This window comes from Cherax quadricarinatus, chromosome 73 (genome assembly GCF_038502225.1).
Source record: "Cherax quadricarinatus isolate ZL_2023a chromosome 73, ASM3850222v1, whole genome shotgun sequence".
NCBI classification, from domain to species: Eukaryota; Metazoa; Arthropoda; class Malacostraca; order Decapoda; family Parastacidae; genus Cherax; species Cherax quadricarinatus.
This window is the reverse complement of record NC_091364.1, coordinates 18,209,421-18,232,949: the sequence shown is the minus strand read 5'-3', so window position 1 is coordinate 18,232,949 and position 23,529 is coordinate 18,209,421. Positions and strand designations below refer to the sequence as shown.

General features: G+C 40.1%; 1 protein-coding gene across 2 annotated transcripts in view; it reads right to left on the bottom strand.

Moving 5' to 3' along the window:
• Nucleotides 1-23,529, bottom strand: part of LOC128701093 (sodium/hydrogen exchanger 9B2-like) — a 75,248-nt gene that overhangs the window by 29,166 nt on the left and 22,553 nt on the right. For both annotated transcript variants that reach the window (XM_070100623.1, XM_070100624.1), the window contains one exon: nt 8,032-8,210. In XM_070100623.1, the coding sequence (XP_069956724.1) occupies nt 8,032-8,210 (179 nt within the window). The remainder of the gene's footprint in view (nt 1-8,031; nt 8,211-23,529) is intronic.

Sequence of the window (23,529 nt, the reverse complement as noted above, 5' to 3'; positions counted from 1 at the left end):
GTATATACTCTGAGAGTTATACTTCTCTCGGCGTAAATATGCTAACAGTTTACATTAATCCCAGTTTTAGGAATTAAAGTTTTCCTGTCTGGCAGTAAAATGTTTATGTACAGCCTTAATGATCTTCGTGTAGTGGATAGGCTTTAAGCCCCCATTTACTTTACCATCATCTATCTATTAATTATGAGTCAAATGGAGAGTGACTAGTGTACACCAGCTAACAGATGGTAATGGAAACAGAAAGTCTACCCAGTATACGAATAATTGGGAAGGGTGAAGAATCAGAAAAAAAATACTTTATCGTGATTTTCAGAGGAAATACTCTTAAGATTGAGTGAAGTGTGTGAAATAAGTGCTAGTGGGCACATGGAATTAACAAGAATCAAATGGCACGGAAACACTACATGTTGAGGAGTGCAGTGAAAGAATTTTGGTTAGGCCACTTTGGTCAGCCTCCAGCGCAAGATGACAGAGATGTCACATGTTTGTTTGATGGTCTGTTTACCAACAGACAGCATGGAAGTTTAGAAAACTATCGGGGTTCTAAATTAGCTTCCTCTACAATGGGCAAGATGGTGTGAGGCTGACGAATAAGCGTGTGGTAGGGACAGATTTGTGGGCTTGTCTGTGAATCTATGGATCCAACTGAGTGCGTAGAGTGCCCACCGCCATAATTCGGGCGAGTTTCAACCTATCACGATATTTTATATAGTGGTAAGAGAATTCAATCGAGTGGTGATATCTGGTCTCGCTACATGCGTCCACTCCATCCTGCCCAGAGGACATTTCTCCCTACTAGTGGATTACTAATAAATGTCATATATTATACAGTTATAAATGGGAGAAAGAAACTTTTGAAACCTCTCTCTGCTTTTGTTCAGGATATTAAAACCATTTATGATTCGGTTAATCACTGGACTGCACGAATATTATAATGGTATACAATACCGACAAGTTGATATATAAGATATATGTTTAACAGTTAGGTATCTTTATTCCGAAACTTTTCTCCTACACAGTAGGTTTCTTTAGTAGAGTACAGAGTAAGCACAATAAGCAGTAGAGATGTGAAAACGATGTAATCTGTCCACAGTTGAAATCGTAGTTCTGAGGTGGTCATTTCTTCAGCCTGGAAGGGAGTTTCCCTCCATAGTTTGGAACAAGGTGAAGCTGGAGCAACAGTATGGAGATATATACTGTCAAACGTGAGGCGTAAATAATCTTGACGATAGGAGAGGCGGAGCCCGATGAGCAGAGAGGACAGGTCCCTCTCAAATCCATCTCTTCTCAATAACGCAAAAAAGTTATTGAAGATGTTTTCTGTACTCAGATACCGATGTATTGTAGTGCTCTCTCACATTGTTCCAGACTGTGGAACAAAACTCTTCTCCAGGCTGAGCGACTGACCACCTCAAAACTACGTGCTCAAGGCTGAGGGACTAATTACATCATCTTTACATCTCTACTGACTGCGCTGCCTCCTCTGTCCTCAAATAAAGAAGCCTACAGTGTAGGCAAAACGTTTAGGAATAAAGATACCTAAATGCTGCACATGTGTCTTACTTATCTACTGGACGTAAGTACGCATGACTTTACTTAATGATCTAACCCCGAAAGTTTTTGTGGATTACATTTTGTCCGCCTGTGATGGAACAGCCAAGGTTGTTCATGGTGGACGTGGTCTTATAAAGAGGTTGGTGAAAACACAGAGATCTCTGTCGCATGTGCTGTTATTTTTTTTTTTTTTATTATCACACTGGCCGATTCCCACCAAGGCAGGGTGGCCCGAAAAAGAAAAACTTTCACCATCATTCACTCCATCACTGTCTTGCCAGAAGGGTGCTTTACACTACAGTTTTTAAACTGCAACATTAACACCCCTCCTTCAGAGTGCAGGCACTGTACTTCCCATCTCCAGGACTCAAGTCCGGCCTGCCGGTTTCCCTGAACCCCTTCATAAATGTTACTTTGCTCACACTCCAACAGCACGTCAAGTATTAAAAACCATTTGTCTCCATTCTCTCCTATCAAACACGCTCATGCATACCTGCTGGAAGTCCAAGCCCCTCGCACACAAAACCTCCTTTACCCCCTCTCTCCAACCTTTCCTAGGCCGACCCCTACCCCGCCTTCCTTCCACTACAGACTGATACACTCTTGAAGTCATTCTGTTTCGCTCCATTCTCTCTACATGTCCGAACCACCTCAACAACCCTTCCTCAGCCCTCTGGACAACAGTTTTGGTAATCCCGCACCTCCTCCTAACTTCCAAACTACGAATTCTCTGCATTATATTCACACCACACATTGCCCTCAGACATGACATCTCCACTGCCTCCAGCCTTCTCCTCGCTGCAACATTCATCACCCATGCTTCACACCCATATAAGAGCGTTGGTAAAACTATACTCTCATACATTCCCCTCTTTGCCTCCAAGGACAAAGTTCTTTGTCTCCACAGACTCCTAAGTGCACCACTCACTCTTTTTCCCTCATCAATTCTATGATTCACCTCATCTTTCATAGACCCATCCGCTGACACGTCCACTCCCAAATATCTGAATACATTCACCTCCTCCATACTCTCTCCCTCCAATCTGATATTCAATCTTTCATCACCTAATCTTTTTGTTATCCTCATAACCTTACTCTTTCCTGTATTCACTTTTAATTTTCTTCTTTTGCACACCCTACCAAATTCATCCACCAATCTCTGCAACTTCTCTTCAGAATCTCCCAAGGGCACAGTGTCATCAGCAAAGAGCAGCTGTGACAACTCCCACTTTGTGTGTGATTCTTTATCTTTTAACTCCACGCCTCTTGTCAAGACCCTCGCATTTACTTCTCTTACAACCCCATCTATAAATATATTAAACAACCACGGTGACATCACACATCCTTGTCTAAGGCCTACTTTTACTGGGAAATAATTTCCCTCTTTCCTACATACTCTAACTTGAGCCTCACTATCCTCGTAAAAACTCTTCACTGCTTTCAGTAACCTACCTCCTACACCATACACTTGCAACATCTGCCACATTGCCCCCCTATCCACCCTGTCATACGCCTTTTTCAAATCCATAAATGCCACAAAGACCTCTTTAGCCTTATCTAAATACTGTTCACTTATATGTTTCACTGTAAACACCTGGTCCACACACCCCCTACCTTTCCTAAAGCCTCCTTGTTCATCTGCTATCCTATTCTCCGTCTTACTCTTAATTCTTTCAATCATAACTCTACCATACACTTTACCAGGTATACTCAGCAGACTTATCCCCCTATAATTTTTGCACTCTCTTTTATCCCCTTTGCCTTTATACAAAGGAACTATGCATGCTCTCTGCCAATCCCTAGGTACCTTACCCTCTTCCATACATTTATTAAATAATTGCACCAACCACTCCAAAACTATATCCCCACCTGCTTTTAACATTTCTATCTTTATCCCATCAATCCCGGCTGCCTTACCCCCTTTCATTTTACCTACTGCCTCACGAACTTCCCCCACACTCACAACTGGCTCTTCCTCACTCCTACAAGATGTTATTCCTCCTTGCCCTATACACGAAATCACAGCTTCCCTATCTTCATCAACATTTAACAATTCCTCAAAATATTCCCTCCATCTTCCCAATACCTCTAACTCTCCATTTAATAACTCTCCTCTCCTATTTTTAACTGACAAATCCATTTGTTCTCTGGGCTTTCTTAACTTGTTAATCTCACTCCAAAACTTTTTCTTATTTTCAACAAAATTTGTTGATAACATCTCACCCACTCTCTCATTTGCTCTCTTTTTACATTGCTTCACCACTCTCTTAACCTCTCTCTTTTTCTCCATATACTCTTCCCTCCTTGCATCACTTCTACTTTGTAAAAGCTTCTCATATGCTAACTTTTTCTCCCTTACTACTCTCTTTACATCATCATTCCACCAATCGCTCCTCTTCCCTCCCGCACCCACTTTCCTGTAACCACAAACTTCTGCTGAACACTCTAACACTACATTTTTAAACCTACCCCATACCTCTTCGACCCCATTGCCTATGCTCTCATTAGCCCATCTATCCTCCAATAGCTGTTTATATCTTACCCTAACTGCCTCCTCTTTTAGTTTATAAACCTTCACCTCTCTCTTCCCTGATGCTTCTATTCTCCTTGTATCCCATCTACCTTTTACTCTCAGTGTAGCTACAACTAGAAAGTGATCTGATATATCTGTGGCCCCTCTATAAACATGTACATCCTGAAGTCTACTCAACAGTCTTTTATCTACCAATACATAATCCAACAAACTACTGTCATTTCGCCCTACATCATATCTTGTATACTTATTTATCCTCTTTTTCTTAAAATATGTATTACCTATAACTAAACCCCTTTCTATACAAAGTTCAATCAAAGGGCTCCCATTATCATTTACACCTGGCACCCCAAACTTACCTACCACACCCTCTCTAAAAGTTTCTCCTACTTTAGCATTCAGGTCCCCTACCACAATTACTCTCTCACTTGGTTCAAAGGCTCCTATACATTCACTTAACATCACCCAAAATCTCTCTCTCTCCTGTGCTGTTAATATGCTGTTAAATGAGGCTGAAAATGTCATGTCGTTGGCCTTTGCCGACGACATAGTTTTGCTGGAGACCGACGCGGGCCTTCGTACCCAGTCGAATTTCTTCACACAGAACTTACCTGCATACGGGACTAAGAACCAAATCTACAAAAATTTGATGCCATGAATATCGAAATAGTAACTGGTATGTGAATAATATTAATTAAACATACAGTTAATAAGTAAGAACCTTATTAAATCGTTGAAAGTCATGGATATACTACGTAATTAAATGTGTATCTTCCCTTGTCAGGTAGAGGCAAGCCTTTCCTGGATAAGTTGGAAGAAAAGCTTAATAATTTAAATCGAGCGACTTAATAATTTAGATCGAGGAAATGCAGACTATATAAACCATACCCCCGGCCGGGATTGAACCCGCGGTCATAGAGTCTCAAAACTCCAGCCTGTCGCGTTAGCCAATAGACCAGCTAGCTGGTCTAGTGGCTAACGCGACGGGCTGGAGTTTTGAGACTCTATGACCGCGGGTTCAATCCCGGCCGGGGGTATGGTTTATTTGCAATCGTGTCATTACGATTTCTTGAGTCATGCAGACTATATATATTGCATTTTCATTTGATTCATGGTGTAATCCACATTTTCTGGCTTGGAGACAGCCACAGTTACAACCTATAAACAGCAGATTATTTGCTGCGCCATAAAATTTCTAAATGTGCAGAGTGGATAATTATGTGTGTCTCTCGACGAGGGTAAAAGACATCATAATGCATACAAGGCGGGAGGAAGTCAAAGCTTGAGAGTGGTGCTTGGTGTGATCATTGGATGGAGCTGACCTACAGGAGCATTCGATAGCACCACTAGTCCACGGCTGGGCTGGGAATGATACTGTGTTGCTGAAAAGTGAAGATTTTATCTATGCCTTTCAAATAATATAAAACTGCTTGTGGTTATGAAAACGAACACTATACAAGACGTATTAGAAATTGTTGAATGTGCTTGCTGTGACCAGGGTGAGACGATGGGCAGTGAGTCAAAAGGCATGATCGCACAATGGAGTCTATTGCAAGTGATATTTGTGTAAGGAATGTGAAGTGATAAAGAAAAAAAGCTTTAAGAACGGTTGATGAATAACGAGAGCTAGAATTTGCTTACGAACATATATCGAACAAACCCAGTATTCTGAATATTAAAGTTTGGTCGTGACTCCGATATCTGAAGTACAATGCTCCAATATAAAAGCAAGGGAGGTTATTATGACAGTGGTCAGAGTAAGAAGCGGTTGGTAAGTTGGGCGATGTGACATAGGTACCAGGGTGTAAGTCGATTGTTGTTGGTGTCATCCTAATTAATGGTAGTATACCTTAGATAGGGCAGGATTTTAAAACTAACTGAGGCAGGATAACAGCTCTTAGCCTGTAGAATTTATTTGTGTAAATACAAAAAGACTTGTTAACTGCCTGTTGATACTTAGAAACAAGACTTCTGTTTCAGTACAGTCGTTCAGCGATGATGACATAAAATCGTAATAAGATTTTAGGACTCCCTTGTCACAGGTTCAAGTCTCGCCCATTCCGTAATTTGTCCAGCTATGTTATGTTGCCTCCCATTTCTCTTGACGAGATTATTACAGGTGCTGTTATTATCACATAGCGTGGAATTGTGTGTCCTGCTTTATAAAATATACTCAGAAATGCCGTGGGCCATAATGTGTCATCCTCATATCTGACATAGACAAGGATGTCAGCCACAGCACCGTGTCTTCCTTTGCAGATGACACCCGAATCTGCATGACAGTATCTTCCATGGCAGACACTGCAAGGCTCCAGGCGGACATCAACCAAATCTTTCAGTGGGCTGCAGAAAACAATATGAAGTTCAACGATGAGAAATTTCAATTACTCAGATATGGTAAACACGAGGAAATTAAATCTTCATCAGAGTGCAAAACAAATTCTGGCCACAAAATAGAGCGAAACACCAACGTCAAAGACCTGGGAGTGATCATGTCGGAGGATCTCACCTTCAAGGACAATAACATTGTATCGATCGCATCTGCTAGAAAAATGACAGGATGGATAATGAGAACCTTCAAAACGAGGGATGCCAAGCCCATGATGACACTCTTCAGGTCACTTGTTCTATCTAGGCTGGAATATTGCTGCACACTAACAGCACCTTTCAAGGCAGGTGAAATTGCTGACCTAGAAAATGTACAGAGAACCTTCACGGCGCGCATAACGGAGATAAAACACCTCAATTACTGGGAGCGCTTGAGGTTCCTGAACCTGTATTCCCTGGAACGCAGGCGGGAGAGATACATGATTATATACACCTGGAAAATCCTAGAGGGACTAGTACCGAACTTGCACACGAAAATCACTCACTACGAAAGCAAAAGACTTGGCAGACGATGCAACATCCCCCCAATGAAAAGCAGGGGTGTCACTAGCACGTTAAGAGACCATACAATAAGTGTCAGGGGCCCGAGACTGTTCAACTGCCTCCCAGCATACATAAGGGGGATTACCAACAGACCCCTGGCAGTCTTCAAGCTGGCACTGGACAAGCACCTAAAGTCAGTTCCTGATCAGCCGGGCTGTGGCTCGTACGTTGGTTTGCGTGCAGCCAGCAGTAACAGCCTGGTTGATCAGGCTCTGATCCACCAGGAGGCCTGGTCACAGACCTGGCCGCGGGGGCGTTGACCCCCGGAACTCTCTCCAGATAAACTCCAGGTAAACACGTTGTGTACGCATCAGGTGGAGACATCAGCTGGTACATTATAGACGAGGGGCTGTTGAGCCCAGTTGACTGATATCACAATCAAATTTTGATGGCTATGAATAATAATGCCCTCCAGTTACCCCATACACAGTATTTAGGCAGCATTAATTTATATCTTTCTTGCTTGTTCCTGCAGGAACACTCAGCTCAGGTGGAATACTTGTAACATTTGAGCTCTGGTTTTCACAGTGAAACTCCCAGATTGTGAAGTTGAGTTTCCTCGCTCAATAAAATCAATACAAAGAAAGGCAATTACAAATTTACATCTATCATATTCTCCAACCTCATTTTACAAGTATATTTTAATTAAAGAATCATTAATAAAGAACTAATTTTTCATCCGTTATTCTGCTCTCTATAGAACTTAACGGAATGTATTAAATTTTCATATTTTTCTTCAATTCTCACTTATATGTGAACGAACTTTACAGCTTCGTTAAATTAATAAATAGGATATGAGCTTCAGTATATCATGGCAAAGGATCAGATCCGTGTGTGACTTGAAAAAGCCCACTGTGTGGGTGAAACGTTGTCAATAAAGGATCACATTATACTGCATTTGTGTTTATATTTCCACTGTGTCGGTATTTTATACCATTTATTTCCATATCATGGCAAAAATCAATTATACCCAGTAATATACATGAAAATTTATGAAAGAAAGCATTACGTACCCTATGACTGCCAAAAATGGCCAGGGCGCTCAGACTGAAGATGATGACAAACTTGTATGTTGATCGATTTGTCTTTTCTTTATAAGGTAAGTACCAACACAATATTGCGAAGACAATGCCACATAAGATACCTAGAACCATCCCAGCAGGACCTTCAAGTATTGTCCAGATTAAAGCACCTGCAAAAAATATATAAGCATTATCTTAAATATTACTCACTAGAATTGTCAATTATGTAAAATAAAAATATTCACTTTATTCAAATCTAAAATTATTCTATATGATGGTAGATGAATGGTTCAGAGAACCGACACGTTAATAAATTAGACACATGTGCAACTCTTGGGTATCTTTACTGAGGAAACGTTTCCTCAATAAAGATATCCAAGAGTTGCACATGTGTCTAATTTATTCTATATGATGTCATAATGATTCATGTATGACAGAAACGTCGTCATAAGTTTTAATCTCCTACCGTAAGTGGTGGCTAGATTTGTTAAATTATTCTGTATATTCCATTCATCAATTTACCTGCTCACTTTACATAATGATCCATGAACTAAAATTACAAGAAACTAAAATTGTAAGAAAATTCAGAGACAATGAACAAAAAAAATTATACCACCTTTATTAAGTATCCCTGAGGGAGAACCCTCAGGTACTTCTGCTTCAGTACAGTCGTTCAGTGATGATGACTTATAAAATCGTAATAACACAACTGCTATTTTTTTTTTTAATATTCAACTTTTTTATTGTTTTTCACTCAAACTCGAGAACCTTTTATCCTATCTGATTAAAATTTTTCAACTCTTCTGCACGGAAACAAGACCCAAGTTCATGGAACAACTTGAATGTGAAAGTGCACTGTAACCATAATTATTGACGTCATTCCAAACATCCTGGAATGGCTGTCATAACTTACAAAATCCCTCAGTGACGAAGCTTCCAAATATCAGACAGAAGCCTACAATTTCAAAGACGACTGAGAGTGAAATTCAGATGTGTAAGTGCGTGTTTCACCATTTTTTTTTTCTAAAAAATTCAGCGAGAAATTATTATTTCCATTATATCACATGTTTACCTCTTCTGAACGTCTTCAGTATTTAATGGCTGATGCACCTTAGTGGCAGTCTAGCACCTACTGAGTTTCGTTTGTGTGTAAGCCAATTTATTAATATACTAAAACAGTAAAAACAAAAATTAAATTGCTGGAATCCGTGCCATAACTGAGGAATGTCTCATCTGATCGGCTTCAAATTTTCACCACTGGTGTGGTTAATAAACACAAGACTCACGCTGCTATTTGGTGGCAAAAGTTCCAATTTGTCAGTTTAATTGAATAAATAAGAAGGATGATGCCCCGGAATATTGGTTCAGAGGATATCTCCTCAACTTCCTTCACTACTTCTAACCCGTCGTTCGGGTATGACTTACTCCCACTGAGGAATCCCGCCTACCAGTGACAATGCCTTCGTCTGCTACCCGTTCTTTACCACCTCACGCCAATATACAAACGCCAGCCTTCTTGCCTGTGTTCCAGATTCTTCATGACTACTGTGCTCCTCACTCCAACTCCAAGGCTTAGGGAATGATTACCCCATCTACTGTATATAGTTCTACTATTTTCCATTTATTTTTTTTTTAATTTGTATTGATAAAGCCACTGGATGGCGAAACGTCTACAATAAAGATACCTAGATGACTCACGAAATCAAACCATACCATACCTAGAAGTTGCTCGTGTATTTAATTTTCATCAAGCAACATCGTAAATACTCTTAAGTGGGCCTATCTTGTCCCTAATCTTACTTCTGTATACCTGAAAGAACCCTTTTGGGTTAGTCTTTGAATCCCTTGCGACCTTAACCTCATAATCCCTTTTTGCTTTTCTTATTCCTTTCTTTATTTCTCTCTTTAATTGAATATACTGATTTTTTAACTGCCCATCCCCTCTTTTGATATGCCTATATATGCCTCTCTTTTGACCAATGAGATGTTTTAATCTATTGTTCATCGATTTGGGATCATTTTTGTTAGATCTAATTTCCCTACTCGGAACAAAAGTTGTCTGGGCAGCTAGAACTATGCTCTGAAAAATGTCATATTGGCAACCAAGATCACCTACCTGACCCATAGTCAGGACATCCCAATTTAGCTCACCCATGTAATTTTTCAGTCCCATGAAGTCGGCCAAGCGAAAATCTGCGACAGAGGTTTGATTGCAGTTATCTGGGTAATTCCACGATATATTGAAACTAAGTGATTTGTGATCACTTTCCCCAAGCTCATCATTAACCTCAAGATTATTAATTAGTGACTCTTTGTTGGTAAGAACCAAGTCAAGCAGATTGTTTCCTCTAGTTGGTTCTGTAACAACCTGTTGTAAAAAGCAATCCTGAACTATATCAAGAAAGTCACTAGACTCAAGATTTCCTGTCATATTGTTCCAATCAATTTATCTAAAGTAAAAATCTCCCATTATCACAACATTTCCATATCTAGATGCCTCATGAATTTCGTCCCAAGGTTTGGGGGCCTATAAATCACACCCAAAATTAATTTGTCACGACCCTCGACAGATTCTGTGTTCGATGTTTCTAATCTTATATCATGTCTAAGACAACAATTTAAATTTTCTCTGACATACATCGCCACACCACCACCCTTCCTGTTGACCCTATCAGTCTGGAATAGTTTATAACCCTGTATGTTGCATTCAGAAGGCATTTCTCTATCTTTCAGGTTGAACAAGGTCTCTGTTATACCAATAATATCTATATTACCTACACTTGCAAGTAATCTTAGCTCATCTATCTTATTTCTTAGACTCTTACTATTTGTATAGTAAACCTTAAGGGAGCTAGTTACTCGTTGCCCTCTACTATCTCTCTTTGTTGATCAATTGATTTGCCATTACTAGCAACTTTATTTTGAATATTATCTTTTAAACATATCCCTGAGGTATCCTGGTAATAACTGCTGTTTTTATTAACCCTAATACTGCAGCCTGATTGTTTCCCACAAACACCCGTACCTCCATAATCTATCAGTTTAAATTCCTAGTCAAGTCATCAATTACCCTCTCAGTCGAACTGGCTAATTCAATCACTCCATCTCCAGAGAGATGAACCCCATCCCTTGCATACATATCACGTTTGCCAAAGAATAGGTCCCAGTTATCAATGAATGGGATTGCAAGTTCCTTGCAGTACCTGTCTAGCCAGCAATTTATACCAATTGCCCTAGACATCCATTCATTGCCCATTCCCTTTCTAAGCAAGATGCTACATATGACTGGGATCCCTCCCTTAGACCTAACTACTTCTATAGCTGACCTGTACTTATCCAGCAGCTCCTGTCTCCTGCCCTTCCCAATGTCATTACTCCCAGTACTAAGACAGATAATGGGCTTGTTCCCATTACTTGACATAATATTATCCAGGACTCGCAGCAATGGTTTCGAGTTGGAAAAATTCAGATTCAGGAAGGATATAGGAAAGCACTGGTTTGATAATAGAGTTGTGGTTGAGTGGAACAAACTCCCGAGTACAGTTATTGAGGCTAAAGCGTTGTGTAGTTTTAAAAATAGGTTAGATAAATACATGAGTGGGTGTGGGTGGGTGTGAGATGGACCTGACTAGCTTATGCAGCTGGGTCTGGAGGTGACCAGACTGGGTGGGTCATTGGGCTAATTCGGGGGGGGGACATGGACCTGCTCCGCATGGGTCAGTTGACCTGCTGCAGTGTTCATTCTTTATGTTCTTATGCTCTTATAAGGAAACGATTATTACTGATGCATGTAAGGTGGCTAACTCATGTTGTTCCGAAAAGGTGGTGAGCACACTGGGCCAGTATGGAATACTACGAAGGCGTTAACTTCACTGATGCTGGCCACTGCTCTCGGACTGATTTTAAAGCCTTACGTTTTATGCAGAGCGGAAAACGTGTAAGATACTTGATTCCTTGGAGGGCCGCTTGAGGCTCACTATAAATTGTCAAAATCTTTCTGGTTTGAATCCGATTCCTTCATAAACCGATTCCAAAATAATTTATTCGAGTTTTGTAATCACAAGTGACCACAGGACGAACGCGTCTTCTTCCAAGTGGGATAACTTGCAGTGGATAGTGTTTCTACCTCCGAATTATACTAGCATGCTGAAGCCTTTAAATGTTGCTGTTTACAGCCCTCTGATGAAAAGTGTGGTGGAATGTTCTAACAAAGTGAAAGATGAATGATGGGAGAAATATGACTACACCTCCATAATGAATGATCTGAAGACTTCTGAATCGGCTCATAGATGAAATGGAACATAATTGGGAACCTCGTGTATTTATTTGATTCAGATCTTTCGGTATGCATCCCTGAGACCCTGAACTTGTACTCAGAAACTGGTCCTGACGATTATCAGCAGAGAAAACCTAAATCCTGATCTTTTAAAATATCTGCAGGAAAGGCTTGAGCCTAGGGTCGTTGATCCTGTTGGCAACGAAACTCTGGCAGGTTCTGAGGCCACATAGGCAGCTTCAGCTTGTGCTAAATCCACACATGAACTCATGTGAAAAATACCAGGATACCTTCAGAATGGGAAGAGTAAGACATTGAAGATGTTGACCTTCATTTGGGATATTACAGTTCTCTCTCGATCCATGAATCAACTGTGCACTTGTTTGATTCCGTAGTCATGAAGTGCCCCAAAATTATTGGGATGGTTTGTTACAAATGCTGAAGGTTAATAAACTCCTTGTTAGACATCCCAGACAGGGAATACATACTCGTATAGTGATTGCCACCATAATGTTTTCATCCTCTAAAAATTTCCATGTGTTGCTCAAGAATACTTCTTATGATGGACTTCAGACTTCAGACTTTCAACAACAATGTATTTTATACGGAGCAAGTCTTGGATTGTAACTGGGCTGTGAAGGGGATGATTTTCAAATTTCATGCAAGCAGCAGTAAAGCAGGTTTGGTGCAACAACCTGAGAAGGTTGTTTTTTATTGGCTTCAAACTGTCAACACGACCACAATCCTGTGGATTGTGATCCTGTGGATTAAGGCGTCATGAGTTTTCGCTACCATGAGGCAGGCCAAAGCAGCATGGGTTCGACTCCTTGGCTAGTCGCAGTGTTGTTATCGATCAATATCACTTGTTCATGGGTTCAATAATATATATATATATATCTATATATATATATATATATATATATATATATATATATATATATATATATATATATATATATATATATATATATATTCATATAGTCGGACTTGAGTCCTGGAAATGGGAAGTACAATGCCTGCACTTTAAAGGAGGGGTTTGGGATATTGGCAGTTTGGAGGGATATATTGTGTATCTTTATATGTGTATGCTTCTAGACTGTTGTATTCTGAGCACCTCTGCAAAAACAGTGATAATGTGCGAGTGTGGTGAAAGTGTTGAATGATGATGAAAGTATTTTCTTTTTGGGGATTTTCTTTCTTTTTTGGGTCACCCTGCATCGGTGGGAGACGGCCGACTTGTTAAAAAAAAAAAAAAAAATATATATATATATATATATATATATATATATATATATATATATATATATATATATATATATATATATATATGTCGTGCCGAATAGGCAGAACTTGCGATCTTGGCTTAAATAGCAACGTTCATCTTGCCATATAGGACAAGTGAAAATTTGTGTATGCAATAATTTCGCCAAAATCATTCTGAACCTAACGAAAAATATATATTTCACTGTGTTTGTTTAGTATTAAATTATTGTAAACAAAACTAAAATATATTTAGTTGGGTTAGGCTAAAATAAATTGTTCTTGTTATAATAAGGTTATGTAAGTTTTCTAAGTTCCTTTTGGTGCAAAATTATAATTTTTTACATCAACATTAATGAAAAAAATATATCTTTAAACGTATAAGAGAAAATTTTAGAAAGGACTTAATTTTAAATGAGTTCTTGCTAATTGACCAGTTTTAAATATCCGGCACGACATATATATATATATATATATATATATATATATATATATATATATATATATATATATATATATATATATATATATATATATATATATATATATATATATATATATATATATATATATATATATATGCAAAATTTTATTTAATTGTTAAGCCATGAATGTCTGGTCGCTGTGGTAGGAGGCACCTGTCAGTTTCTTTATAAAAAGAACACACAGTTATTTTCTTCGGAACTTTCAAGGGATAAAATAATATAGATTCTTCAAAAGAATTTTGAAAGAAAAAAACGGAACTTTTTGTGGCATTTTAAACGTTGACTATTTTATAATTTCCCCATTGCAAAATAATAAAATTACTTAAACTTTACTTTAAATGAATAACTTCATTCGATTTTTTCGTCGTTGTGATTATGAATTTTTAACTCATTGACATTGATGAGTTGCAGAATCATTAAGTTAATTAAAAAAAATCGTCATAAAAGAACGTCGTCAAAAGTTTATGTTATTGTGCGTGTCTGCGCAAAGTTGACATATTCCGAGTCATGGACACCATGCCTAACTCTTCTAGGGTAGGGTAGGTGCCTGAGCCAGAGCTTACAGCTCACAACACAGTCATTCCCATTAGCACCCCTGGGGCGGGGATGGCAGACCAGAGAGGTCTAGCTTCTCCCTACGAGCCCTGTGAGGGCGGGGAATGTGGCTAGGCCTGGGGACAGTTGGTCCTAAAGATGAGAGGGTACTTGTGCCTCCTCCCATGGGAGACTTAGGTCTCAGACACTCCCTAGACAGGGAGCCAAGGCCGGGCTACCACTTGGAAAAGGCCAGGCCGGGAGAATACCGGCGAATCAAGAAGAGGAAGAACAACAAGAAGAATATTCTGAGTGTAGTGCGTGTCTTGGCAAGGTTGTCATGTTTAGTGTAGTGTGTGTCTTGGTAAGGTTGTCATGTTAAGTGTAGTGCGTGTCTTGGCAAGGTTGTCATGTTAAGTGTAGTGCGTGTCTTGGCAAGGTTGTCATGTTAAGTGTAGTGTGTGTCTTGGCAAGGTTGTCATGTAAAGTGTAGTGTGTGTCTTGGTAAGGTTGTCATGTTAAGTGTAGTGCGTGTCTTGGCAAGGTTGTCATGTTAAGTGTAGTGTGTGTCTTGGTAAGGTTGTCATGTTAAGTGTAGAGTGTGTCTTGGCAAGGTTGTCATATTCTGAGTGTAGTGCGTGTCTTGGCAAGGTTGTCATGTTCTGAGTGTAGTGAGTGTCTTGGCAAGGTTGTCATATTCTGAGTGTAGTGTGTGTCTTGGCAAGGTTGTCATATTCTGAGTGTAGTGTGTGTCTTGGCAAGGTTGTCATATTCTGAGTGTAGTGTGTGTCTTGGCAAGGTTGTCATATTCTGAGTGTAGAGTGTGTCTTGGCAAGGTTGTCATATTCTGAGTGTAGTGTGTGTCTTGGCAAGGTTGTCATATTCTGAGTGTAGTGTGTGTCTTGGCAAGGTTGTCATGTTCTGAGTGTAGTGAGTGTCTTGGCAAGGTTGTCATATTCTGAGTGTAGTGAGTGTCTTGGCAAGGTTGTCATATTCTGAGTGTAGTGCGTGTCTTGGCAAGGTTGTCATATTCTGAGTGTAGTGTGTGTCTTGGCAAGGTTGTCATATTCTGAGTGCAGTGTCTTGGCAAGGTTGTCATATTCTGGGTGTAGTGAGTGTCTTGGCAAGGTTGTCATATTCTGAGTGCAGTGTCTTGGCAAGGTTGACATATTCTAAGGGTAGTGCCTATCATGGCAAGGTTGACATATTCTGAGTGTAGTGAGTGTCTTGGCAAAGTTGTCATGTTCTGAGTGTAGTGCGTGTTTTGGCAAGGTTGTCATATTCTGAGTGTAGTGCATGTCTTGGCAAGGTTGTCATATTCTGAGTGTAGTGCGTGTCTTGGCAAGGTTGTCATATTCTAAGTGTAGTGCGTGTCTTGGCAAGGTTGTCATATTCTGAGTGTAGTGTGTGTCTTGGCAAGGTTGTCATATTCTGAGTGTAGTGTGTGTCTTGGAAAGGTTGTCATATTCTGAGTGTAGTGTGTGTCTTGGCAAGGTTGTCATATTCTGAGTGTAGTGAATGTCTTGGTAACGTTGTCATATTCTGAGTGTAGTATGTGTCTTGGCAAGGTTGTCATATTCTGAGTGTAGTGTGTGTCTTGGTAAGGTTGTCATATTCTGAGTGTAGTGCGTGTCTTGGCAAGGTTGTCATATTCTGAGTGTAGTGTGTGTCTTGGCAAGGTTGTCATATTCTGAGTGTAGTGCGTGTCTTGGCAAGGTTGTCATATTCTGAGTGTAGTGCGTGTCTTGGCAAGGTTGTCATATTCTGAGTGTAGTGTGTGTCTTGGCAAGGTTGTCATATTCTGAGTGTAGTGAGTGTCTTGGCAAGGTTGTCATATTGTGAGTGTAGTGTGTGTCTTGGCAAGGTTGTCATATTCTGAGTGTAGTGAGTGTCTTGGCAAGGTTGTCATATTGTGAGTGTAGTGTGTGTCTTGGCAAGGTTGTCATATTCTGAGTGTAGTGCGTGTCTTGGCAAGGTTGTCATATTCTGAGTGTAGTGCGTGTCTTGGTAAGGTTGTCATATTCTGAGTGAAGTGTGTGTCTTGGCAAGGTTGTCATATTCTGAGTGTAGTGCGTGTCTTGGCAAGGTTGTCATATTCTGAGTGTAGTGCGTGTCTTGGTAAGGTTGTCATATTCTGAGTGTAGTGCGTGTCTTGGTAAGGATGTCATATTCTGAGTGTAGTGTGTGTCTTGGCAAGGTTGTCATATTCTGAGTGTAGTGCGTGTCTTGGCAAGGTTGTCATATTCTGAGTGTAGTGTGTGTCTTGGCAAGGTTGTCATATTCTGAGTGTAGTGCGTGTCTTGGTAAGGTTGTCATATTCTGAGTGTAGTGTGTGTCTTGGCAAGGTTGTCATATTCTGAGTGTAGTGCGTGTCTTGGAAAGGTTGTCATATTCTGAGTGTAGTGCGTGTCTTGGCAAGGTTGTCATATTCTGAGTGTAGTGCGTGTCTTGGTAAAGTTGTCATATTCTGAGTGTAGTGCGTGTCTTGGCAAGGTTGTCATATTCTGAGTGTAGTGTGTGTCTTGGCAAGGTTGTCATATTCTGAGTGTAGTGCGTGTCTTGGCAAGGTTGTCATATTATGAGTGTAGTGCGTGTCTTGGCAAGGTTGTCATATTCTGAGTGTAGTGTGTGTCTTGGCAAGGTTGTCATATTCTGAGTGTAGTGTGTGTCTTGGCAAGGTTGTCATATTCTGAGTGTAGTGTGTGTCTTGGCAAGATTGTCATATTCTGAGTGTAGTGCGTGTCTTGGCAAGGTTGTCATATTCTGAGTGTAGTGCGTGTCTTGGCAAGGTTGTCATATTCTGAGTGTAGTGCGTGTCTTGGCAAGGTTGTCATATTCTGAGTGTAGTTTGTGTCTTGGCAAGGTTGTCATATTCTGAGTGTAGTGCGTGTCTTGGCAAGGTTGTCATATTCTGAATGTAGTGCGTGTCTTGGCAAGGTTGTCATATTCTGAGTGTAGTGCGTGTCTTGGTAAGGTTGTCATATTCTGAGTGTAGTGCGTGTCTTGGAAAGGTTGTCATATTCTGAGTGTAGTGTGTGTCTTGGCAAGGTTGTCATATTCTGAGTGTAGTGCGTGTCTTGGCAAGGTTGTCATATTCTGAGTGTAGTGCGTGTCTTGGCAAGGTTGTCATATTCTGAGTGTAGTGCGTGTCTTGGTAAGGTTGTCATATTCTGAGTGTAGTGCGTGTCTTGGCAAGGTTGTCATATTCTGAGTGTAGTGTGTGTCTTGGCAAGGTTGTCATATTCTGAGTGTAGTGCGTGTCTTGGCAAGGTTGTCATATTCTGAGTGTAGTGCGTGTCTTGGCAAGGTTGTCATATTCTGAGTGTAGTGCGTGTCTTGGTAAGGTTGTCATATTCTGAGTGTAGTGCGTGTCTTGGCAACGTTGTCATATTCTGAGTGTAGTGTGTGTCTTGGCAAGGTTGTCATATTCTGAGTGTAGTGCGTGTCTTTGTAAGGTTGTCATATTCTGAGTGTATTGCGTGTCTTTGTAAGGTTGTCATATTCTGAGTGTAGTGCGTGTCTTGGCAAGGTTGTCATATTCTGAGTGTAGTGCGTGTCTTGGCAAGGTTGTCATATTCTGAGTGTAGTGCGTGTCTTGGTAAGGTTGTCATATTCTGAGTGTAGTGCGTGTCTTGGTAAGGTTGTCATATTCTGAGTGTAGTGCGTGTCTTTGCAAGGTTGTCATATTCTGAGTGTAGTGTGTGTCTTGGCAAGGTCGTCATATTCTGAGTGTAGTGAGTGTCTTGGCAAGGTTGTCATATTCTGAGTGTAGTGCGTGTCTTGGCAAGGTTGTCATATTCTGAGTGTAGTGTGTGTCTTGGCAAGGTTGTCATATTCTGAGTGTAGTGTGTGTCTTGGCAAGGTTGTCATATTCTGAGTGTAGTGTGTGTCTTGGCAAGGTTGTTATATTCTGAGTGTAGTGTGTGTCTTGGCAAGGTTGTCATATTCTGAGTGTAGTGTGTGTCTTGGCAAGGTTGTCATATTCTGAGTGTAGTGCGTGTCTTGGCAAGGTTGTCATATTCTGAATGTAGTGCGTGTCTTGGCAAGGTAGTCATATTCTGAGTGTAGTGCGTGTCTTGGTAAGGTTGTCATATTCTGAGTGTAGTGCGTGTCTTGGCATGGTTGTCATATTCTGAGTGTAGTGCGTGTCTTGGCAAGGTTGTCATATTCTGAGTGTAGTGCGTGTCTTGGCAAGGTTGTCATATTCTGAGTGTAGTGCGTGTCTTGGCAAGGTTGTCATATTCTGAGTGTAGTGCGTGTCTTGGCAAGGTTGTCATATTCTGAGTGTAGTGCGTGTCTTGGCAAGGTTGTCATATTCTGAGTGTAGTGTGTGTCTTGGCAAGGTTGTCATATTCTGAGTGTAGTGCGTGTCTTGGCAAGATTGTCATATTCTGAGTGTAGTGCGTGTCTTGGCAAGGTTGTCATATTCTGAGTGTAGTGCGTGTCTTGGTAAGGTTGTCATATTCTGTGTGTAGTGCGTGTCTTGGCAACGTTGTCATATTCTGAGTGTAGTGTGTGTCTTGGCAAGGTTGTCATATTCTGAGTGTAGTGCGTGTCTTTGCAAGGTTGTCATATTCTGAGTGTAGTGCGTGTCTTGGCAAGGTTGTCATATTCTGAGTTTAGTGTGTGTCTTGGCAAGGTTGTCATATTCTGAGTGTAGTGTGTGTCTTGGCAAGATTGTCATATTCTGAGTGTAGTGCGTGTCTTTGCAAGGTTGTCATATTCTGAGTGTAGTGCGTGTCTTGGCAAGGTTGTCATATTCTGAGTGTAGTGCGTGTCTTGGCAAGGTTGTCATATTCTGAGTGTAGTGTGTGTCTTGGCAAGGTTGTCATATTCTGAGTGTAGTGTGTGTCTTGGCAAGATTGTCATATTCTGAGTGTAGTGCGTGTCTTGGTAAGGTTGTCATATTCTGAGTGTAGTGCGTGTCTTGGCAAGGTTGTCATATTCTGAGTGTAGTGCGTGTCTTGGCAAGGTTGTCATATTCTGAGTGTAGTGCGTGTCTTGGCAAGGTTGTCATATTCTGAGTGTAGTGCGTGTCTTTGTAAGGTTGTCATATTCTGAGTGTAGTGCGTGTCTTTGTAAGGTTGTCATATTCTGAGTGTAGTGCGTGTCTTGGCAAGGTTGTCATATTCTGAGTGTAGTGCGTGTCTTAGCAAGGTTGTCATATTCTGAGTGTAGTGCGTGTCTTGGTAAGGTTGTCATATTCTGAGTGTAGTGCGTGTCTTGGTAAGGTTGTCATATTCTGAGTGTAGTGCGTGTCTTGGCAAGGTTTTCATATTCTGAGTGTAGTGTGTGTCTTGGCAAGGTTGTCATATTCTGAGTGTAGTGCGTGTCTTGGCAAGGTTGTCATATTCTGAGTGTAGTGTGTGTCTTGGCAAGGTTGTCATATTCTGAGTGTAGTGTGTGTCTTGGCAAGGTTGTCATATTCTGAGTGTAGTGTGTGTCTTGGCAAGGTTGTCATATTCTGAGTGTAGTGAGTGTCTTGGCAAGGTTGTCATATTCTGAGTGTAGTGCGTGTCTTGGCAAGGTTGTCATATTCTGAGTGTAGTGTGTGTCTTGGTAAGGTTGTCATATTCTGAGTGTAGTGTGTGTCTTGGCAAGGTTGTCATATTCTGAGTGTAGTGCGTGTCTTGGCAAGGTTGTCATATTCTGAGTGTAGTGTGTGTCTTGGCAAGGTTGTCATATTCTGAGTGTAGTGAGTGTCTTGGCAAGGTTGTCATATTCTGAGTGTAGTGCGTGTCTTGGCAAGGTTATCATATTCTGAGTGTAGTGCGTGTCTTGGCAAGGTTGTCATATTCTGAGTGTAGTGCGTGTCTTGGCAAGGTTGTCATATTCTGAGTGTAGTGTGTGTCTTGGTAAGGTTGTCATATTCTGAGTGTAGTGTGTGTCTTTGCAAGGTTGTCATATTCTGAGTGTAGTGTGTGTCTTGGCAAGGTTTTCATATTCTGAGTGTAGAGTGTGTCTTGGCAAGGTTTTCATATTCTGAGTGTAGAGTGTGTCTTGGCAAGGTTGTCATATTCTGAGTGTAGTGCGTGTCTTGGCAAGGTTTTCATATTCTGAGTGTAGAGTGTGTCTTGGCAAGGTTTTCATATTCTGAGTGTAGAGTGTGTCTTGGCAAGGTTTTCATATTCTGAGTGTAGTGCGTGTCTTGGCAAGGTTGTCATATTCTGAGTGAGTTACTACAAAAAATATTTTCAGTGTTGGACCCTGCTGAGTCCAGTATCTGTTTCTCTCAAGAGTGTTGAGCAACAGCTCCTGGGACGTTTTTGACGGTGTTAAGCTAGAGGTGCTAGGCGTATTGTGTTGACCTCAATCGCCTGAGACCTCTTGAAGGTGTTGATCTCCAGGTCAAGGTTAGTGTATCCTAATTTGAATGTTTGGTGATAGTCTGCCGACTTTATTTTAATTAGCGAGTTGTGTTTTTGTTAATGTGCTAACTTAGTGTGCTAACTTAGTGTGCTAACTTAGTGTGCTAACTTAGTGTGCTAACTTAGTGTGCTAGCCTAGTGTGCTAACATAGTGTGCTAACTTAGTGTGCTAGCCTAGTGTGCTAACATAGTGTGCTAACTTAGTGTGCTAGCCTAGTGTGCTAGCCTAGTGTGCTAACATAGTGTGCTAACTTAGTGTGCTAACTTAGTGTGCTAGCCTAGTGTGCTAACATAGTGTGCTAACTTAGTGTGCTAACTTAGTGTGCTAACTTAGTGTGCTAACTTAGTGTGCTAACTTAGTGTGCTAGCCTAGTGTGCTAACATAGTGTGCTAATATAGTGTGCTAACTTAGTGTGCTAACATAGTGTGCTAACTTAGTGTGCTAACTTAGTGTGCTAACTTAGTGTGCTAACTTAGTGTGCTAACTTAGTGTGCTAGCCTAGTGTGCTAGCCTAGTGTGCTAACATAGTGTGCTAACTTAGTGTGCTAACTTAGTGTGCTAACTTAGTGTGCTAACTTAGTGTGCTAACTTAGTGTGCTAGCCTAGTGTGCTAACTTAGTGTGCTAACATAGTGTGCTAACTTAGTGTGCTAACTTAGTGTGCTAACTTAGTGTGCTAGCCTAGTGTGCTAACTTAGTGTGCTAACATAGTGTGCTAACTTAGTGTGCTAACATAGTGTGCTAACTTGAGAATGCTTCACTTGAACAACTTGTCTTTGAACACTGATGCTTCTAAACTTGGTAAAGAGTCACAATAATTTAGGTGATTTAATTGCATTTTTGTCGGTTTTTAAGCAATTTAAAAGATGGAATTCTTGGTTTTGTGCAGCAACTAAAAATTGCTTTTTCTTATTCAAATTTTTAGCACTGTAACATATTGCTAAAGGACAACCTCACATTATTACTGGGTTTTGAATGTTCAGATATTGAAATTTTTAACCTATTGGATGAGATATTCCCAATTTATTAACAAAAACATAGATGAGAAAAACATTGTAGGTGAGTATATGTGCCAGAAGACTCTATCTTGACAGCCTCAGCTTCCTGGAAAATTTCTTCCATTTTTATAAATCTCCCAACTGGAAATCCTAAATTTTTCAAGCATACAGTTAAAAAAATAAAAGTTAAAGATATAGTGTTAAGTGTTGCTTGACTCAGATTCTAATATACCATTTTTCAACAATATAACAATTCTATTTGTCAATATTCGCTGAAACATTCCCTAATAAATATTCAGATGGAAACTTTTATTTTCTATCATTTCCATAAAGCATTTCTAAATTTATGAAAAAAAAATCACTCAAAAATAATAATTTAAAAATTCATTAATGATAACATCGACACCATGCCTAACCCTTCTAGGGTAGGGTAGGTGCCTGAGTCCGAGCTTTTAGCTCATAAGACTGTCATTCCCATTAGCCCCCTTGTGGCGGGGATGGCAGACCAGAGAGGCCTAGCTTGTGACTAGGCCTGGGGACAGTTGGTCCCAAAGATGAGGAGATACTTGTGTCTCCTCCCATGGGAGACTTAAGTCTCAGACACTCCCTAAAGAGGGAGCCAAGGCCGGGCCACCACTTGGAAAAGGCCCGGGCCGGGAGAATACCGGCTAATCTTTAATAATAATAAATAATAATGAATGATAAATCTCACTCAGTTGTGATGTTTTATGTCTTTAATTACGTGAAACGATGTGACATATACATCGTTTATATGTATATATGTCTAAGCTCTAGGACTAGTATTGTTGCATTCCTCTGCAATTTTTCCAGTTTCTTGACATGTTAATTGATGGCTACACTATCATATGACAAAAAAGGTCCCAGATTCAATTAAATAATATTTTAAATTAGAGAAGAGCTCCAAACTTAAATTTCGATGCCATGACTGGCAGAAAGGAACCCTGTACGAAGATAATAAACACACAAATCATTAATTAATAATAATTATAAAATTTTGGAAAGCTCACGGAAGTGAGTTTTTTCTTCAAAAATTTTCGATGCTTCAGGATTGTATTAGTAAGTATTGGCACCAATATACTTCAATTACGATCTTTTTATCTGAAGGATATATCACAGGCGAAAGTTTAAAGATCATCAGAAGAGACTTCGTGAAGTTACTACATGGAAGACAAGTCTGTACATACTAGTGGTTGCACCAACTTTGCTTTGCTACAGTAGAACAGCACTGAAATTTTCAAGCATGTCAGATGAGAGATTTCAGGTTGTATACAAAACACTCTAGGGAGGTAAATTAAAAAATCAGGTTACAATTTAAAGGTTGCCCTTCAGGGATAACTAAAGACTGAACAACTTTTGTGGTATAACTTCAGAGTGAGACATAAGTCACTTTACCAATAATAACTTCATTTTTAACTATGTCTGCACGTAACAGACAGCAACTGTTTTAATATGCTGAATGAATTAGAGGATTAGCAATATTCCATTCTGTTTATTGCTAAATTTTCATGTTTTAAAGCTCAGCAAAATGAATAGAAAAATAAAAAAAA